This window comes from Zonotrichia albicollis, chromosome 6, assembly GCF_047830755.1.
Source record: "Zonotrichia albicollis isolate bZonAlb1 chromosome 6, bZonAlb1.hap1, whole genome shotgun sequence".
Classification (NCBI taxonomy): Eukaryota; Metazoa; Chordata; class Aves; order Passeriformes; family Passerellidae; genus Zonotrichia; species Zonotrichia albicollis.
The window spans coordinates 51,072,683-51,093,692 of NC_133824.1; the positions used below are offsets into that span (position 1 = coordinate 51,072,683).

At 47.4% G+C, this 21,010-nt stretch overlaps 1 protein-coding gene across 2 annotated transcripts in view; it reads right to left on the reverse strand.

Annotated features, from left to right (window-relative positions):
- The window catches only part of BDNF (brain derived neurotrophic factor), a 40,210-nt gene extending 34,076 nt beyond the window's left edge, over nucleotides 1-6,134 (reverse strand). Inside the window, exon 1 of one of the 2 annotated variants that reach the window (XM_005492322.4) lies at nucleotides 5,994-6,134. In XM_005492322.4, the coding sequence (XP_005492379.1) occupies nucleotides 5,994-5,996 (3 nt within the window). In that variant the 5' untranslated portion in view covers nucleotides 5,997-6,134. Of the gene's footprint in view, nucleotides 1-5,263; nucleotides 5,410-5,993 lie in introns of those variants that run through there. The other variant, XM_005492324.4, reaches the window with a different exon arrangement.
- Nucleotides 6,135-21,010: the final 14,876 nt, after the last annotated feature.

Here is a 21,010-nt window from a genome sequence, read left to right on the forward strand (position 1 = left end):
TGAGACCTCCTTAACTGAACAATCCTTTTAACATTTTAGTGGATGATAAACCCCTCTTCACCCCTTTCAGAAATGAACCATTTTTCTTACAGTCAGGGAAGACCTAGGCCCTTAAAAGTCTCTGCATACATTGCATCCATAAACAATGCAATTTCTTGGGAGTTTTGGGGTCTACTGTCCATTTGGAGAATAAATAACTTCGTTATTTTCACATGTGCTACAGTCAATAAGGAGCTGGAATGGGAAAGTAGCAAAAATGTTATGACTTAATGAACACGTTGCAAAATCATTCTTGCCAAATGTCAAAATAAATTGGAGGCCAGAGTGCATGGTTTATGCTTGTTAAATTGGGGGTTTGTGTGCTATTTTGGGAAGGAAAAAAAAAAAACAAAAACAAGACAGGCCACACTTTGCAAAAGCAGGGGGAACAGAAAGTGTACACTTGGCCACTCATGGCAAGAGCTTGGCCCACTGCAGTCCCTGCTCCAGTGCTCCCCATAAGCGCCAACACAGCAGCCTGTGGCTGTGGGGAACCCCTCAGTGACAGCACAGCTGGCTCTGGGGCACTGCCCTGGCCCCCAGGCTCTGCCTCAGGCCCCACAGCCCAGCTGGGACCACATCCCTTCCCTCTGGAAGCACCAGTGCCAGGGTGAAGATGCCTCACACCCACCAGCCACTTCAGAGACTTCTTCCATCAGGGGACTGTAAATTTGCACTCTTCATGAGAACCATGAAGCTCAAATGCCAGCAGGGATAACGTGGCTGGAAGCAGATGTGCTTCTGCTGGAGACTCCTGTGCCATGTCTGGTCATTGCCACCGATGCCACTCCTGGCACAGACATGCTGAGAAGAGCAGGTTGTGCCTACATTGCAGAGAGTTTTCTGTTTGTCCAAGCAATGAGCAGCTTCAAAGGTCTAAGTTTAGAAATACCTACACAGCTGAGGACCTGATCCTTTCAACACCAAAGCATGTCACAGCTATTTTCCCTTTGAGATTGCCTCAGGAAAAGACCAATTAGGATTACATGATAAGTAAAATTATTCCCATACTTACATGGTTGGGAAAATAGGTCTCTCCAACTGCATATTCAAAAGGAGATCAAAGCAACATTGTTCTTTTGCAGCTAGATTTTGACTTATTTATGTTTTTTTCCCGTTATGGTGCCTGTTCCAGCAGCACCAAGAGGCCACAGGCATGTGCTTCTTACTTCCCCTCTACATCTAGTAATGGGAGTGCCATGAAAGTGCCTCTATTTCTGGCTGCCTGCATGAAAATGTGTGGATACATATATGTGGCTTTCACTTATTTTACTTCACGACACAAGGAGGGAGGGAAAATCTTTTTCATACACCTACATCTATCACAAAGCAACTAAGAATAGAAGCAATATTGAGACAGATGGAAATGTTAATGGTGACAGCTCACAAGCAAGAATCACACATTTGTGAAATAATGAAATGGGTGGGCAGTTGTTATATGAACTCCATGTCAGTCGGTATGTTTTCCTGACTATCATTTTGCAGAAGTATGTCTCAGAGATATTTTCAGTTCATGGGAGAAGCCTGTGCCCTACCCTACACCTTGCTGCTGGCATGTGGGTGTAGGAATTCACCAAAGGTGGCGAGCAGCTTGCCAGTGACCCTGTCCATCACGTGCCCTGGGGGCTGCAGGATGCTCCCTGACATCCCCCTGCCAGGACACTTCACTACTCCCAGCAATGTGGTGGGAGAGAGGCAGAAAGGAAGGGTAAAAATATTTGGAAAACCAAACATGAGAGAAACATGGGATACCCACACTTGTTCCAAAATCTTACTTCCAGGCGTACAATTATTACCTTTTCATTGACATTTCATCTGCCCATCTTCTGCAGTCCTTATTGTGAGCTGGACTTGCTGACCACAAATGAAAACGAGCATTACAAAACCAGCCCTGCACTTCTACACTCTTCCTTTCTAGCTCTCCATGCCCCAAAAGCCATCAAATCCATTTTAAGGACCACTTTGACAAGCCTGCTTTTGCTAGCCCCAGTTTCTTAGCCCCAGTCTAATGTTAGCTCAAAGGGGAGGGAGCCGTGAAAGTGTCTTTTCAGACATCTTTTACCTTGCATTACCTGTCTCATTTCCGAGGTCTGGCGAATCTACTGATTTTCAACAACTTTGATAGGTACTGTTTCTTGCAGATGCTGTTTACTGCACTTGATGTTACTATTTTTTGCCAGAGGAGTGAACTAGTTCTCCTGAAATCTTAGGGATGCTCTCTTTGTTTGCGTAGCTGATTAAAAAAAATAAAAATTCTAGCAGCTACATCTTCAAGTGCTTAGTGGTGATTTACTACAATGATTCATGGTAAGACTTACAGCTCCGAGGAAAATCTGTCCCTCGGGATTTATCCACCTTTCCAGAATTTCTCATGGCAGGGCAACCATATGCCACTGTATTTAGGAAGCAACTTATGGTTACTGATTGGCAGCCAGTCTGCATTTTCTTAGTGCATTTCTAAGAGCTCAACAGCATTAATGTGATAAAGAAAGGAGAAAAAAAAAAAAAAGGACTCTCTGTACAAAGCCAAATGTATGCGCCCAGCCACCTCAGATTAATGAAATGCTAGACATTAATCCACTGGCATACATGCCTGTGAATGCTGGCCACTAAAAATAAATAGTGAGAAATATCAGACCGTTTGAAACAGGAAATTGTTGAGCAATCCTAAAAATCAAAAGGTTATCCAAATGGTGAGCTGCTGAGAATGGCAAACTTGCATAGAGACAAGGCCTGTGTCAAACATATATTATAGAAACCATCTTGTGCTGAGCACAGACACCTGACAGACACCAAACCACTGAAGCCAACACTTGTGGTACCAGGTAAAAGAAAACCTTTAAAAAAGGCAAAAAAAGACTGCCACACCAAAACTTTGGACGAGGAAGACATAGTCCAAGGACATTGGCCATTTTACAGTAACATAACTATAAGAGATGAAAGGTGGTGATGAACCACCACCAAAGCAGTGACAGCTCCTGGAGAAACAGGAGATACTGAAATCAATAAAGCTACTTGCAGATGAAGGTATGAGTCACCAGGATGGGACCAAAACCGGCCCTTGTCATTTGTTAGCAGCCGTCCATCCCAGGCCTCTCTGCAGAGAATGATTAGAATTCCAGAGAAACATGGCAACAGAGGCAGAAAGGGAAATGCTGGAGTTTTTTAAGAGCTGGCAAGAAAGTAATGGATGCAAACTTAAAATACAGGAAGATACACAAAATTATGCATGGAGTGGAAAATTCATATAACTAGAAGCTCCTTGACAACCTCCTAGATAACAGAAAAAAAATTATTTTGGGAAGTGGGTAGATTTTTAGTAGGGCTCATCAACCTCTAGTTCAGAGTGGATGTGTTGAAATATTGGCTCTACCACATTACTTTTCCCTAAGTGAAAAAAGGTCAGAGGACGTTTCATTATGAATTTAATGAGACCAATACTGCAAATCATGAGTGCTTGAGTGTCACCCAGCCTCCTGCCGAAGGATGCTGCCGAGACCTGGCTCCTCTCTCCTCGCCTTTAGAGCTGCCTCCTGTGGCACCCTGACAGGTATCCCCAGCAAACGCGAGTTCTCCAGGTGGAAATGGAAAAATCCACGGAGGGATGCTGCCGCTCCCTCCTCCGGCCGGCCCGGCGGGTGTAAAGGGGGACGGCGCTAAGCCAAGGCCGCCGGTAGCGCATCTCCCGGGCAGGCGAGCGGCTGCTCCCCGTTACCGGCGGGAGCCCGGGGCGGACACGGCCGCAGCACAGGCGGCAGATGCCCGACTTTCTCCGGAGCGAGCCCCGTCCTGCGCCACCTCCATTTTGGCTGCGCCGTGCCCGGTGCGGCTCCGGTGCCGCCGTCCAGGGGCCGGGGCCGCGGGGCGGAGGGGGCGGCGGAGGGGCGGCATCCCCGGCGCCCCCGTCCCATCCCATCCCATCCCTGGGCACCGCGCCCCGCTTCCGCAGCACGGAGCTCCCGGGGGGAGGCGGTCGCTGTGGCAACCGCGCTGGGGAGGGCGGGGGGACCCGGGGGACGCCGGCGGGGGCGGCCCGGCCCGGCCCGGCGGGCGCGGTGCCTGCGCGGCGTCTCCGCCCTGCTGCGCGCCGGGGACACCGCCCCCTCCCCGCGGCGGGCCGGCCTCCATCCATCCATCCTTCCCTCCTTCCTGCCTTCCCTCCCGCCTGCCGGGGGCTTCCCTGCCCGGCGGCGCTACGTGCGAGCCGAGCGGGAGGGAGCCCGGCGGGAGGCGGGGGCGGCGGGGCCGGGATCCGCCCTCGCTCCGCAGCGGGGCCGGCGCGGGGCGCTGCCGCAGGGAGGGCCCGGGGGGCTCGCACGGAGGGGGCTCCCCGCGGCCGGGATTCCCCGGGCGGTGTGCGCCGAGCGGGCACGGCGGGGCTCCGGGCGGGCTCTGCTCCCCCGGCGGAGCGGGGATGGGGGCGATGCTCAGGCTCCGTGCGGAGCCCGAGACCCCCTGAGCCTGTCTACCTGCGAGCGCTGCTGCCGCCGCCGCGGCTCCGCCAAACTGCTGACTTTCCAGAGCTTATTTTTAGCCCGGAGACTAAATATTATTAGCTACATTTCTACGTAGGAAGAATCGGAAGCGCGGGGAGGGGTGGGGGGAGGCACTAGAGATAGGGAGGGAGATGAGCAGAAAGCTTATCCGAATGATCTCCAGTTGGGGGGGCTGCGTTTGGGTTTCAGCCTTGCCAAACGGGCGCACACACACACACGCACACACACCATTAATTATAGCAAAGTAGATGCGGATATTGGATCATCAGCAATACATGCACGGCTCTCCCTTCGAGCCGTAGGTTGCGTACACGGAGGGGTCAGCTAATCTCCGTGTAGGTAAAGATCAGCTGCGTCCCTTTATCTGTGAAAGATCAGTCCTGCACAGTGCCAGCTAGAGCTCAGCTGCATCTCTTTAGCTATGCAAAATCAACTTGCATCCTTAGCCAGGGAAAAAAAAAATCCGTCGCATCTGCTTCTTTTGGTTGCATCTCTGCCGAAAGCATGCACACACACAGAGACGAGATTCCCAGGTTAAATCAGGCGCAACTTAAGTTAACTCGTAGTTAAATCTCATCCAGCTTTTCCTTCCTTCCTCCTCTAGCCCTCACACACCAAGCAGCCAGCAAGGTAACAAACTAGGCGAAGAGCAGGCACCCATCCCCGCACCACAGAGAGGGAGAGGCAGGAGCCAGAGGGGCCCCCGGGGGTATCCCCCCTGTGCTTACCTTGGTTACAGCTAACACCACGAGCAGTGGCTAGATCGCGGAGATAAATACTGGCATTTCCCAAAGTTGACACCGTCAAACCAACCCCCGGAGCTTGCAAGACTCTTTTTTTTTTTTTTTTTTTTTTTTTTTATGTCCCTCCTCTCTTGTTCCTATTCCAGTCCGCACCGCTAGGAATTCAACTTCGCCCAGCTCCAGCTGGGGCGAGAGGGCGGCGGGCGGGGAGGGAGGGGAGGAGAGGGGAGTGGAAGCAGCACCGGGGCTCGGCGGGGGAGGGCAGCCGGCACTCGGCGCCCGCCGGGTCGCGGAGCACTGCGGAGCCGGCCCCGCCGCCGCTGTCCAGGGTGCTGCCGGTGCCGCCGCCGGTGCCGCCGCCTCCCCGCGCCGCTCCCCGCCCCCTCCGGGGCAGCCCCGAGCCCCCGGCCCCCCCGGTGCCCGCCGAGGGACGGGCGGCAGAGCGCCCGGCCGCCGCAAGCTGCAAGTTTGTGGCTCAGACGCGCCGTTTACATCGCAGCCCTAAATCAAAGAGCGCCGCAATTAAAGTTACACCGTCTAAAGCACAATTCTGCCGGCCTCCGCGGGTTACGCTCTTTGGCGTATTAAGTACTAGAAAGCCGAGCCCGTGATATCAGATCCTGTCGTTAAGCAGCATCTCGAGCTCTTTTGGTGTAGTTGTTTTGTTCCTCTCTCGCCGGGTATTAAAAATAAGCTTTTTTTTGTAGGTACTCACCATTGTTTCTTTGCTGTCCTGGAGACAGAAGTGGTTTAAAATCCAGTCTCTCCAACAGATGCTGGAAGGTAATGTGTCTTGTTTGAAGTCATCATGTGAGAACTTCTGCTTTGCTCAGTGGATCGCCCACCACTTGGTGTGACTTATGAATCTAATAACCCTTTGCAATATCCGCAAGCTTAAACTCTCCACCACCTTGGTGCCTACAGAAGACAGAAAGCAACTGGCAGGGAGTTTTAAAAACCTATAGATTTACGCAAACGCCTTAGCTCAGAGTCACGTTTCCCTCCGAGTTCTTACGTGATCTTAATGAATGAGAGGGGTTACCAACCAATACAGTATAAAACGTGATCGCAGCCGCCTCCCAGGAAACCGGAGCGGGACACCAAGTTCCCGAGCGCAGTCCTGGCCGGCCGGGCGCACTGCGCACCAAGCCCTGACTCCCACCGCCCTCCTTCCACCTCCCGGGGCCGCGCACGGCCAGCCGGCTCTGCGGATTTACGCTCGGGACAGGTAAGTCGGCGTTTGGGGGGCTGTTTGCTCGTTTGTTCGTTTGAGTGGCACGTTCACCGCGCTCTCACGGGAAGTGCTCCAGGGACTTGTTGCATACTAGGTCCTGCCACAAGAGGAGCGTGGCACAGTTGCCAAGACGAGTTCCTTTCCGAAACCCCTGCCTTTCCCGAGCTGCAACTTCCCGCACGCCTCTCCTCCCCCTCCTCCCTCCGCCCTCGCCGGGAGGCGCATCCCGGGGGCGGGATGCTCGGCCGGCCGGCTCCGAGCCCCTGCCGCCGCCGAGGCACAGCTCGGGAGGGGAGGGCAGCGCATCATCCCCGGCTCCTGCCTTTGCTCTCCCCCCTTCCCCCCCAGCAGCGCCCCGGCTCCGCCCGTGATTTCTCTGGCCAAGCCAATTCCGGTCTGCGTGCGCTGCGAGAACGCCCGCACACCTGGGCGCCACTGCAGCCCCTTTCCCCGAGAGAGGCGGCCGAGCCCCAGGGTCACTCCTGCCCAGGCTCACGAGTCCCTGTCCCCATCTTGTCTTGGCATCTGGGGTTTATTCCCAGCGGCTGCCCCGCCTCCCCGGCTCCGAGAGCCCCGCAGGAGCGGTGCGGGAAGGGCTGTGGGAAGTGGTGGGGAGGGTTCCTGCGCTTCCAAGGCGAATTGCAGTCAACTGAACCTGGACTTGCCAAAGTTTATGGGCGCTGCCTCTCATAAGGAAAAAAAGAGACCAAGACCGAGGAGCTCCTCGTCTGCTCCCGTTCTCTCCTGACTGAGTGCTGGAATTACACTGACGGGTCATTTCTCTCCCAAGAGCCCGTTCCTCCCGCCCCCCAGCCCCAGGTACCTCCGCCTGGGAGCCAAAGCAAGCAGCCTCTTCCATGACAACCATCTATGTTGATCCATGCAATAACCAGCAGATGCTGCCCTAAGACTGGTACAGCTGGTACTTTCCTGCCTCGGCTGTCCTGGGCACAAGGTGTTAGAAGAAAAGTCAAAGTGGCATCCAGCAAAGCTGCCCTGAGGAGAGGCACGGCAGCCCCTCAGTGCATCACACCCTGCCCGTGTGCCATGTGCAGGCAGAGCCTGCTGCTGCTGGTGTAACCCTGCACCCGGCACATCACCCTGCCGCTGACACCCGGTGTCACTCGAGACACCTCCTCAAGGGCTGAGCCCCAGGCAGGAAGCTGAAGTTTTCCCCCAACAGTTGGCAGTACTCATAGTGAGTGTTAATACTGGTCAGGAACACCAGTTTTAAGTGGCATTAAAGTTGAAAAAAAACCCCAAACCTAAGTGTTTCAACAAGTGGTAAGACTGCAATGAGTTCAGCTTTCTCCCACATTCTTCTAAGCAATTTGCTCCTGCCTCTTCCTCAGGGGAATAAAATAATTTGGTAGTATCTGCTTTGGGTAGTAAGTTGCACAATTCATGTTTTGACTACATAAACACATATCTAAATCTTAAAGGTTTCTGACCCTGTGGAGTCCTCAGTGTTTTATAGAGAGAACTTCACAAAGTTATCATTTCTACATACTTATTTTAGAGCTCAAGAAACATAGTCTTTGATTGAGAAAGCAATTCCCTCTGTAGCACTTGTAAGAAAGTACTTTGCAAGTGCTGTTTCTCCCCCACTCCTCATTTCACTTACTTCTAGGTATCCTCATTTTCTGATGAAGGTCTCAGTTGTTAAGAGATGCCCAGGAGAAACCTTTGGGGGATCGTAGTACCATGTTGATGTAATAACATTAAATTTACAACACAAAAATCCTTCCACAAAGCTTCCCCCTGAGGTCCAGAGCAGGAAGTAGCCTGGTGTCATTTCAGCCCTGTGCAGATGCATTTTCTACAGGAGACTGATGGGGTTACCACCAGTGATGAGGCAGGGAGAACTTGTGTTTGCTGGGGGTACCACGTGGGACAGAGCCACAAGCAAAGTCACTTCTTTGGACAGCTAACTAGGAGAGCTCCAGGTCAGTATTCCTGCTGAAGGACAGGACTCCACCCACCTCCCTGGGGATAGGTGACAACTGATAACACACACATCACATCTCATTCTCAATAGACCAAATTAAGCATGTGTTTGCTGAAGGGCTTGCTTTAGATAGTGTCAGTGTAATCAATGAAATAAACGGGGCTGCAATCAAGGGAGTGGTACAAAAGTCTATAGAAAAACAAAAGGTTATTGGTAGGGTAATAGGGGGTGCTATATGGAGAATGGGAGTTGCCTGGGAGAAGATGAGTAGGAGGAGGCAGTATGAAACAATCAGAGTTCTTTCCTTGTAGTGGCGCTCACAGGTGAGAGAACAGCCCAGGACATTCTGCTGGGCCAGAGCTGAAGTGGAGACACCAGTCAATGCACCAGTCAATCCTCTGTCAGGGATTCCTGCAAGAAGGGCATTAGAAAGGGGATGACTAGAATTAAACCTAAATGCCTGTTGAGTTTCAAGGCATTTCCTTTCCCTGTGTCTTGTTTCCAGCTACGTTTTCTTGGTTTTTTTTTTTTTTTTCTCTTGAAGACCTTATCCCCAGGCCATGGGAGACCCAGCCATAAAAAAATCACTGGATCTGAGTTGGTGTGGAGGGCTTTTTTCCTTAATACCATAGAGGGGCACAAGTGACTCAAAGTTACTCACCTGACAAGTCATACACTTCAGTAAAAGCTGGAGCAGTGAGTAGAGCTTAGCCCATTATTTCAAACTAATAATCAGGTGGTCTGTTTCCAGGCTGTTGAAACAGAATAGCTGCTAGCATTTGCCAGAATGACACGGCACAGCATTGGCGGCATGCAGGTAGTTCATACATATAAGGCAATGTACATCTCTTGTTCCAAGTCTGTTTATCTTGGAATCACATTGTTACCAGATGAAGTATACAGCTGCAGGACCTGCCTTCAGTGGGGACTACTCCTACGTAAATAGTGACAGAACTGTTTAGCAGATGAGGCCTAATTAAATGGGAATCAGCCATACATTTTCCTTCTCTTAGACAAAACAAAGGGAAGAATCCTGCTGGAGCATTGCTAGAAAGTCACAGTGCCTTGAATCAACTTGTGAAGCATCCCAAAATCCTAAGCAAGCTGCAAATGCTCTTTCCCTGCCTTAAAACACCTTAGAAAATGATGAGCTGTTACTGGTTGGCTTTTTCATACAGTTGAAAGACTACCAAAATACGTGGATAACTGCTAAGTACCTAACTGCTAAGGTGCTAAAAGACACCTTCCATTCATTATGTACAGCTGCTCCCTCAGGGACCACTGAAAACCTGCCTGAGCCACCAACATTAGCAATCTGAGCAGAATCAGAGGAGATAGCTGTCAACTTCACAGAGATGCTTCTGAAATAAGAGCTGCGTGACATCATCGCTGGTGTGAAACCGGGGCTGCCAGCTTCTCTCCATGCCAAAAATCTAATGGTGTGTTTGCAAGAAAGGTCCCCCAGGGTTATGGTGTGCTAGTTCTGCTGGTAACCTCCTGCTTCTCCAACAGGCGGATTTGGCACCTGCCCTGCTACTGCCTGGAGGGTAAATACCAGCCTCCCAGTAGGTATTTAGGGTAGCCTCCCATCGAGTGTTGATTTTCTGTGCCTGATTTCCTCCTCCTGCAGATTATCCTGCTCTGATATTTCCATCTTTCCCCTGATCTTCGCGCTGCAAGTGTTAGCAGTCTTTCACTCTGCCTCCTCCCTCCCTGGAAGTTTTCCTTTCTTTCTGAGCCTACTTGTCTTCAAAGTGCGTATATTCCATGCTGGTAACATGCAGATGAGCATCGTAGTCATGATCCCACTCAGATACTAAACAAGCCTCCCACCAATGCCTTGTCCTCCTTTAGAGTGCTGGAACATTTCAGCTTGCTTTCAGTCTCCTGCAAGCAGCAGGAAATCCTCTGGAGCAGACAGGCAGCAGCACACGTGTTCGCTGTGGTTGTACCTCCGAGGAGGGCTCGGCACCGACTCCTCTCCAAGTGTCTGCGGGGAAGGGAGGCTGAGATCCCCACAGGAATCCCACAGAGCCTGGGCTCCAACCCTCCTCAGCCCACAAGAGAAGGGCTTCAGTGTCACCATCAACGGGAGGTACCCTGCACATTTTTTAACATCACAAACTGCGCCGAGCTCACATTCACATTTGGTAAGAGAGGAGAGCTCAGTGTGCTTAAGGAAAGCCAGCCCTGCTACAAGCCAGGATAAATCAGGGTTTCCATCATCCACAGTGTCTGAAGCAAATACCCTGGGACAGATGCCTTGGCCGGCATTCCTGATCTGTGCAAGCAGCAGCACAGGTTACAGAGGCAGGACATGCATCAGGGCTGTCAGCTTTGAGCCAGCCACCAATCCTGGGGAAATCCTCTGTCCTGCACTTTCAGCTGTCCATAGGTGCATCCCTCTCACAGGGAAGTGGGATTGTAACAGGACTTCAAGGACAAGTCTGAGAGTTTTGCTTCAATTAATTATTTGCCATCAGCTTATAGCAAAAAAGTACTGTTGTAGAAAAGTTTTGCCAAAACTATTTCTGTCATTTATGGAAAAGGTGTGTTTTAGGAAACCTTCTAGAATTAAAGTTTTGTTTTTCTCAAACTACCACACATGCAAACGTAGTTCAGTACTTGCGAGGCACTCATTTAGGTTAGCTGGAAAAGACAGGAGATTAGATAAATGTAATGGAAACTATTGGCCCATGTAAGTTCTCCTGCCTGACCTGAGCAAAATGAGACACCGGGTATCTCTTACGAGAAGAAAACCAGAGATAGGGAGAGAAATCAGAACCTGGAGAAAAAGAAACATGACAGCTGTAATCTGTTACTATTGCAATCTGATTATAGGATTCATTGACAAGGTGGGGGACCCTTTCTTTTGGCATTAAAGTCTACACCTTGCTTCATGTAACCACAAGAAAAACATCTCCAGGCATCAACCTTTAAAAGAGATTCTTTCTTCAACCTTCTTTAAAGAGAAAACATACAGCATGACTATGAACAAAATAAGCTACACCCCTGCTTCGTCATAATTTTAAATTTTGGTACATGCAGACCTGAGTTAGCAAAGAAAACCAGCACTCACACCACAGAGGATTAGCCTTAATTGTACTTACAGGTGAAAAGTAAACACATACCTTAATTCTCCTCCAAAGTTAACGTTTTATAAGGAAACTACCTTCCAAACCACATGAATCCACTTCTCACCAGTCAAATCCCCTCTCAGCCTCCATGGGAGCTTGCAGTCACAGCTTGGTGTTTGAGCATGGCAGAAACCTGTTATTGTGGAGAACAAAATATCTGCGGGAGGAATTACACCCTGAGTTAGAGAGAGCAGGAAGAGCTGGGTGCCTGTCATATGAGGGTTATTAAGGGGTGCTGGCAGGCTCTGAGTAAGTGACCCTTGGCTTTGTCCCTGCACTCACCTGATGAACTCTTTCAAACAGAACTGCGTTCTCTGAAAGGCCCTGTGTGACAGAGAAAGAGGGTGAGATGACAACTGAAGAGGAGAGGAACAGGCAATAGTGGAATGGGGCAGAAATGCTGAAGGAAAGTAGAAATACAGAGAAGAAAAAGTAAAAATACAGATAAACTCTTACAAGACTACTGCTGAACTGGGGATATTTAATAAAATAATAACCTCCATCCAGGCTCTCGCAACAAGTTAGCTAAAAACACCTCCCCTACCAGGTAGGTATGAAACTGTCCCATCTATTTTTATCCTGGCATTTTCAGACTAAAATGACAAATTCTCCCCTGAGATAGTATTCACAACAACCAGGAAAGAGTGCTAATGTTGACCTAAATAAATAAAGCTGCTCCTATGTAAGAATTCCTGCAAGGATCCTTTAAAACAAGATATTTTGAAAACATTTGCTGCAAAATGCATATGAAACCCTGGGGGACAAACAGCCTGCCAGACACTATGGTCTCACTATCCCAGTTTCCAAACTAGGCTGAGAGCTTTACAAATGCACTCCAAGAGAACAGGGGTGTTAGAGCAAGGCTTCTGATGCCAAAGCACAGGGTCCTGGTATTCCTTCCAGTTAGGGCACAAATAAATTTTCAAAGAAAAAAGTGTTATTTTTGTGGAGTTCATGTGGAGTACACATGTTTTTGAGCCAAGGTGCACATGAAGTTTAACTATGCCTCATGACAATTTGCATGATGCTTTCTGTCTCAGGTGGTGCTGTCTCAATTTTTTGACAGGATCATTCATTACTGCTAAAGAGTGCAGTTACACTCAGACCAAACAGATCTCTTCAGGTCCATTCTTTGTAGAGATGAATTAGGTGTGTTGTCCTTATTCAATCTGAAGCTGTAGAGCTGAGATCTGTTTCCAAAACCAAGCTTCACAAAGGCAGGGGCAAGTCTAGATGAAAATTTTGTTTAGGAGGTTTGTTTGGGATTTTGTGGTAAACTCACCAAATGCAGCAGTGTTAGAAGTTGTTGGTAAAAATATTATTGCTACTCCTACTTTGTATCTGCATCAGTTTTCTCATCTCTTCATGTCTTCAAACCTGTCTTTTCCTTTGCAGCTCAGATCCTGCTGCAGCATCCCTTCCTCTGCTCTGCCTGATAACCTGTCAAAAAGGGGGGCTATAAGGAAAATCTCCACTGTGCAACAATTAGCAAATCTTCTGTTCCAGCAGAGATTAAAAAAAACTCTGACTTTTTTCCCCAAGACCTGAGCAGTTTACTCACAATAATAATGCCGGTCAAGATCTGGCAGTCCCAACACTTTTTTCTAAGAAATTTATAATGACTATTCTCTTGTGCCTGCTGAGTGTATTACTTTGACACTGGGAAAAGATCCATGCAAAATATTTGTATCATAATATCAAGGATATGCCATATCATTCAAGACCTGAATCTAGAATGGCCAGAAGGGGCCATTATTTTCCCTTAGTGCCCCTTGTAATGCCACCCATTTACCTTGAAGATGTTCTGCATGGGCTGTAGGAGTCAGAGCCTTTCCTAACTGCAGTGCACATGTGGAGACTTGGGATGCACAGATGTCATCATAAATTAATCCACTTCAGCCAAAAAAGGCCTTTTTACCTTTCACACCTCCACTGGAATTGAACCAGATACAACCTGTACATTTTCTCTTCCACTTTCTCCTCTGATGTGCTCTCCTGTTCTAACTACTCCTCATAGGAGCTGAAGTAACCTTTGTTTGTGACTTGGGGAACTTTATTGAATATACATAGAAGTGTTCCTAATGCTGAACAGCACACAGATTGCATGATTACTTTTAGTGTCTCTTATTGAAATGAAAATATTTTAATAACTGGAAAGATTCTTCAGTGAACCATGCTGGATCTATGCAATTTATAGCATATTTAAATATTTTTACATTGTACCCGAGATTGAATTCCAATATTTCTCTTTTGTCTCTCTGTGCATTTTAATACACTTCTGGGAACACTTACCTTTTATGACTAAACCAATATTTTCTAAGGTAAAGTGGTGATTTCAGCTTAAGTGCAACCATATGTGTCTTAAGGCACAGGCTTTTGGTTCTAAATAACTGGTTAATGTTAAGCATCTCTCACCATGAAAATGTCACAAACTACCATATACCAGCTTTCTCAAAGAAACCAAGATAAAACACAGAAGAGCAGAGCTTCTATAGTTAAGGATAAATACTTTGAGGCACAACTAAAAATTGAAACTTTTTTTTTAAATTAAAGTGGTATAACTACAGCATTATCAAGTCTGCTTGATTTTGTGAGCCTGTCTCTCTTGGTATGAATTAGATAACATCCCATTTTAGTTTACCAATCTGATAACTGGTGGGTAACAACACCACTGAACATAATTGCACAAAACTATGCATATAACTTATTCTTGAATCTGTACATCATATATCCCTCATCAGTAGCTGCATCACATCTGATTATTTTGTTTTGCTGCAAATCTCTCAGAAACCTGAATAAGCCTTTCCAGCTTTGAAGGACATTTTTGTGTCCATTTTCCAAAAAGACAAACTGAGGCAGAGAGCATTTGAGCTGCCAGTAAATGACTCTGATAGTGCAGCTTGGTCCCTGAGCAGTTTACCCACAATAATAATGCCGGTCAAGATCTGGCAGTCCCAACACTTTTTTTCTAAGAAATTTATAATGACTCTTCTCCTGTGCCTGCTGAGTGTATTACTTTGACACTGGGAAAAGATCCATGCAAAGATATTTGTATCATAATATCAAGGATATGCCATATCATTCACAGCAAAACACTGGCAAGGAGGAATTATGAATATGGGGGTAAAATTACTTGAGTTTTCTGAAGTGTGCATAAATTAGAAGAAAAAGTAGAGGACTTGGGCAAACAGTGAGAAATAGCAATCAGATTTTCCATCTCCTATGCCTTCTCAGGCTCTACCCTAAATGTTAAGAGTCACCTGTGGGTCACAACATATTTCTTGTGCATTTACTGCATGGTCTGCACCTCGGGGTAGTGAATTTGGAAGTTTTGTGGAAGAACTGTGAAGTCATAGAACAGAATCCTGGAATTGTTTGGGTTGAGAAGGACCTTTAGGGTCACTGAGTCCAGCACTGCCAAACCCACCACTAAACCATGTCCCCAAGTGTGCCATCTTTTAAACATCTCGAAGGCTGCTAACAAAACCACCTCACTGGCCAGCCTGTTCCAATCCATGAACAAAGCTTTCCATGAAAAAGTTTTTCCTAAAATCCAATCTAAATCTCCTCTAGCCCAGAATTTAACACATAATTTGATGCATGGCCTCACCAGTGCCAGGTGCAGGGGGACAGTCAGCTCCTGCTCCCACTGTGTTTCTGACACAGGCCAGGATGCCATTGGTCTTTGTGCCCACCTGGGCACAGCTGGCTCATGCTCAGCTGCTCCTGGCCAGCACCTCCAGCTCCTTTGCCACTCTACCCCAGCCTACAGCACCGAAATGGGTTCTTGTGATCCAGGGACAAGACTTGGCATTTGGCCACACTGAGCACTCCACTGACCTGGGCCCATGGATCCAGCCTGTCCAGGTCCCTCTGCAGAGCCTTCAACAGTCCCACCCAACTTAGGATTGGCTGCAAACTCACTGAGGATGCCCTTGATCCCCTGTCCAGATCATTGATAAGGACATTAAATAAAGACATGAAGCAGAACTGGCCCTGGGGAAGCTGACCTGTGCCCAGCTGCAGCTGGGTGTAACTTCACTCACCGCTCACCATTTATCTCGTGGAACTTCACTCACCATCCCTCCCTGGGCTCAGCTGGCCACTCAGCCTTTACCAAGCCCAGAATAAACGCATGCAGGCCACAAGCAGGCAGCTCCTCCAGGTGTCAAACACTTTGCTCAGGTCCAGCTGAACAATACCTGCAGCTGTTCCCTAATCCACTGAATGGGTCACCTTGTCACACAGGCATGGCCTGGGAGCTCATGGACACAGGAGCTGGCAGTGCTCCTCACCCTCTGCCTTTCCTCCATCTGTGGCTGGGTGTCCTCCTGAGCCCTGCCCTGCCCCAGAACCACTTGGGCACAGGGCTCACCCTGCAGGGCCATTTGGGCACAGGGCTCACCCCCAGAGCCATTTGGGCACAGGGCTCACCCTGCAGAGCCTGGGGGGCACAGGGCTCACCCTGCAGAGCCTGGAGCCAGGTGCTGCTGTGCTGGGTGGCACTGGCAGGCAGCCCCACCTGGGGAGCCCTGCAGTGCTGGGGAGCCTCCCTGGCACAGCAGGCACCCTGTGCTGTGCCACCAGGCTGCTCTCTTCAGCCAGGCTCTTTTGCAATCAGCACAGGGTCACAGCACAGGCCTGAAGAGCACATCATGCATGCCAACATTTTCTGATCTCTTATGGGTGAATCATTTTTGGGCAGCCTGCCCTCTGTGTGGAGGAGAAGGCAACCCTGATACCAGCAGGGAAGGAAGATGGGCAGATTCAGATAAGTACAATAAATGTCACTCCAGATTATCTGTTGGGATAACAAGATGTCTATCATTATTAATTATCTGTATAAGTGCAGTTATGTGAGACCAAAATGAAACTTGGCCTAAGGTTTCCCTGGATTTCAGTGGGTTTGATTCCCACTTCCTATGAAGTTGCTGTCTCTCATAATCTCATAATTATCTTTTTTGTTGTATTTCTCATAAATCTTTTGACATTCCTTGCTCAGGAGTAATCCCCACTAAACTTGAATCATGTGGCAATACTTGAAGGAAAACAATTGTGACTAAAATCTAGGAGATAAAAGCATATGGTGGAAAACAAATGATTAATTGCAAGTAAGTAGATAAGAAGTATGTAATGGAATAATACTACCTCTCAATTACTTAATTAGGAGCATATAAATCACTGTATCCAAACATAACACCTCCTGTACTACCAAGTCTCTCTAAAAAAATAAATTTTGGTTATTGGTCTAAAGAGCATTCTTGGAGATTAGAGCAACACAACCCAAAACAACAGCAAGATGAAAAGACTAAAAAAAATTATATAATAACATAAGACCTTTGAACACTTTTAGATAAAAGTAAAATTTACATGCACTTGTGTGTTTCTTACATGCAGACCAAGACTGACTATAAACCAGAGTAGAAATATGGCAATTTAGAGGATAAAAATGAGACTTTAGAGAATGACTAAGAGCAATGACATGATGTAGGTTGAAATGAGCTCTCTGAAGCCTTTCCTTAGAGGAGCACCAAGGCACCACTGCCAGCAGGGGTGCTGCAGTGAAACCAAGTTATTTGTGTGAGATAGGGTAAAAACCAGTCTATTTTTGTGTGAGATGGGGTAAAAAACAGTCAGGAGGACTCTGCCTCTGCCATTCTCTCCTACAGATGCAATCCTTTAACATGAAAAGCTCTTGGTTTGCAGGGATGACATTATGACAGCAAGATCTGAAATTCTCCATGTTTATCCCCAGTCTTATCAAAAGCAAAGTACCATCAAAAAATGAAATTGAAAAAATAATTCTAATCCATTGTCATTATTTCCCACCCATAAATTATGGCTAGATTGGTAGCCATAATCTATTATAATAATAATAATTATAAAGATTCTTACTTCACCACCCCACCCTATGATACACAGTTCAAGGCCCAGCTGCTAAATGGAAAGGTGACCACTGTCACTACAAAGTGAGAGTGCTTCTCCTAATAAACTTAGAGCAGTTTAGGGTGTAAAAACCACTGTAGCTCTGCAGTCTCAGACTCCTTTACCTTCCCCTCCTACCCATGCATAGTCTGTGGAGGACACAGGCAGTGGTGAGTTAGGCATGCAGTGTGAGGAAAATTCTAAACCCAATTGGCTTCCTAGCTCCCCACACCTTCCTGGACAAGCAACCTGGTCCCTCCTCTAGAAGGTGTCAAGGTGAGCTCCTCACCTCCTGTACTACTAAGTCTCTCTAAAAAATATATATTTTGGTTATTGGTCTAAAGAGCATTCTTAGAGATTAGAGTAACACAAGCCAAAACAACAGCAAGATGAAAAGATTAAAAACATATAGAGTTAAATAACAAAGAGCTTGGAATGTAATTGGAAAAGTGCAGCCTGGATTCTTATTGCTTAAATTGATGCAGCACCACAGCTTTGTGGAGCTCATCCACCTTGCAGAAACCATCCTGTAACCTTGCATCTGTCTGATGTGTGTCTTGGAGCTCTAAAAGAAACAAAAACTGTTCAAATCAGCCCAGTGATGGCTTGACTACATTGATTACTCAATGGAGCTACAGGGGAGTCAGTGCTCAGAGGGAGCAGGTTTGTGCAGGTGTGGGTTGGTGCAGGTTGTGTAAGAGCCCAGGTGATCTCCGTGTGCTCTCTGCAGATGGGCTGAGCTGTGCTGCCTGCAGTGAGAGCCTGCAGGTCCTGCAGGGAAGTTTGCAGGCTCCCACATGCACAGCCTAAGGGAGCAGAGCCCTTGGAGCCCAGTCAAGGCCGTGATTCAGAGGCCCAGCAGCACAGGCAGGCTGAGCAGCTGCTGCACGGGGACTTGCTGGGTGGGCTTGGGCTGATTAAGCTGATTGGAGAAAGGAATCAAAGATCCAGGATTGAGAAAGAACAAAAATGCAAGTCAAAATTCAGCATCCATTAGCTTGATGTGTAATCTTTATGGCAGTTTACATGAGAACAAAGTGGGAAACATCTATTTTCATGTTGTGGAGGGATGCTGAGCTGAAGATGAGACAGTTCACAAAACATGGTTTGGCTTTTTAGTCTTAATCCACCTCCTGTTACACACTCCTCTGCTCAAAACACCCCACATCTTCATAACATTGCTTGCAGGCAGGGTAATATTTTTTGTTACAGGACTGGGATCGGGAGGAAATTGGTTTCTGATGCTTGGAATGGCTTTGTAAATGAATGATGAATGAAGATGCAGGCAAACTGGGAGATACAGGGAAGAAATTGATAAATAGAAGAGAATGCTGAAGGAAAAAACCCCAAGAGTATCTAAATTACTTACACAAAAGGCACTAGTAATTTGTGTGCTTGTTAGTAGGTATCAATGGCATCTCTCTCCCTGCTGCACCAAAACATGGTTTATATGCACAAATAAAGGAAACTGCCAGCCACTCCAGCCTCTCTGTTAGTTTTAGAGAACCCCCACATTTTAATTTCCAAGCTTAAAAGCAAATAAGAAATCTGGAGAAAAGCAAATAAGAAATCTGGAGCTCTAGAACTCACTGCTGTTTCCTTTCAGAGCAATTCTGCACGTTTGACATCCCATCTATTGTTGATGTCAGGCAAACAGAGGCTGGACAACACGGAGTGGGCTGCAGTGCTGAGACAGGGAGTGAATACCTATGAGCCTTGGTGATTCATTCTTCCAAGGAGCTCTTGCTTTAATCACAGAGGGCTGCCAGATGAGGAAAACCATCAGGATTTATGACTTTGGGGCAGAGTGACAGCTGTCCTAAGCGTTTCAACCCAAAACTACAAATCAAGACTTTTATTAGAAAGTGACGGCGAAGGACTGAGCAACCAAACATCCTCCAGGACAGAACTGCCGTGTGAAAGAGCAACCCTGCTTGACCCATGGAAAAAAATCAATCTGAAATCAAAGCTTTTCAGTGGCTAAAGGATGCACCTGTAGGATTCCCTGCAGCTAAGGTAATCTGGCCTTTCTTGGTGTTGGTCTGCCTGTTTTGTCACAGAAAAGAAGTTCAGTGCTAGGACCCTGTAAGCAGCACTTAACCATCGAGCATCACTCAGCCCTGCCAGCATCCCTCTATGGCCACTGCCCTTCATTGCTCCACTTTCAGAGACCTTTCCGCCCCCCTTCTGCTGCTTTAGGTGGTGTCCAGTGTCTGTATCATGGTTTACATGAGACTGATGCTCCCTTCACAGCTGCGCTTCTCCCCTGCCACAATCAGCTGCGTCCTGTCTGCAAGCAGCCATCCCTACAGGCCATGAAAAAATGAAAGTTTACTTCAAAACTTGTGGCTGGATTGTATAGCTGGAAATGAAGAGACCTAGGCTCTACTTTGCAGGTGAATAAATTTGTTTTAGTTAGTTCCTCCATCTCTGAAAAGGAAAATCTGCCTTTCTGGAGGGATTTCTCCCAAAAATGGATTTGAGTCTCAGTCAGGAGGAGACATAAAAGTACCAAGCGCTAATATGGGCAGGAGCTGTAGCCTGATTACACCCAAAAATGAAGAGAATGAACTGAAGGAGGGACATAGCAAATTCCTTCATATCTCTTACTGTACAAGCATCTACCTAAACCAAGAAATGCATTTTATTTTAGCAGAGGGACCTGCCCTGGATAGAGCAGGGAGGTACAGGGGAGCCTTATGTAGAGCCTTCTCCCAGACTGACCTGCTGCAGTGAAGGTGATACCTGATTTCTAGCCTCAGAGAAATTCCCACAGGAATTATTTCCTCTTCCCAGTCCTACTTTAATCCCTTAGAGCTGGAAGACTTTCCAGCTTGCAAGCACCCAAAGATCAAGGTGTTTCAGCACATACCTGCCAGGAGGACTGAGACATGTTGTTGCTGAGGGGGCCATCAGAGCTCCATCAGCTCTACCCACCACATAAGCAAGATCAAGTGTTATTCCTGAGGATGTGAATTTTCCATCATTGATGGGAGAGATGAGAACTATCTTCAAGTCATTGCAGTTATCAAGGAAAAAACACTAAAAATATTTTGACACCTATAGAATAGAATGGTATCAAACAACTTCAAAATGAAAAGAAAGTAAAAATAACAAGTCGGCAGCACATTTGAAATTCCTGTAATAATGTGAAACATTATTCTACCACTTCTTTGTAAAAGGATTTTCTCTGCAGTTGCCTCTCTACATGTGCAAGGCAACTGTTTACATGACTAGTTCCTCAAGTCCACGCATTTCCAGCTGAAAGATCAGAAAAAAATGGACAAGTTTGAGATTGTCATCTCAGCTGGGACTTCTGATCACAGGGGATTCTTAGTAACAACAATCTTTCATGGGATAAGATGACAGAGTGTTTGAAAGAGACAAAAAGGTGATGTTGTCAAGATATTTCTGGTGACTTGAGGAGAGTTTTGCAAAGATACAACAAATATTGATGTTGCTGTGAGCTGTGATGCTCCAAACCATCT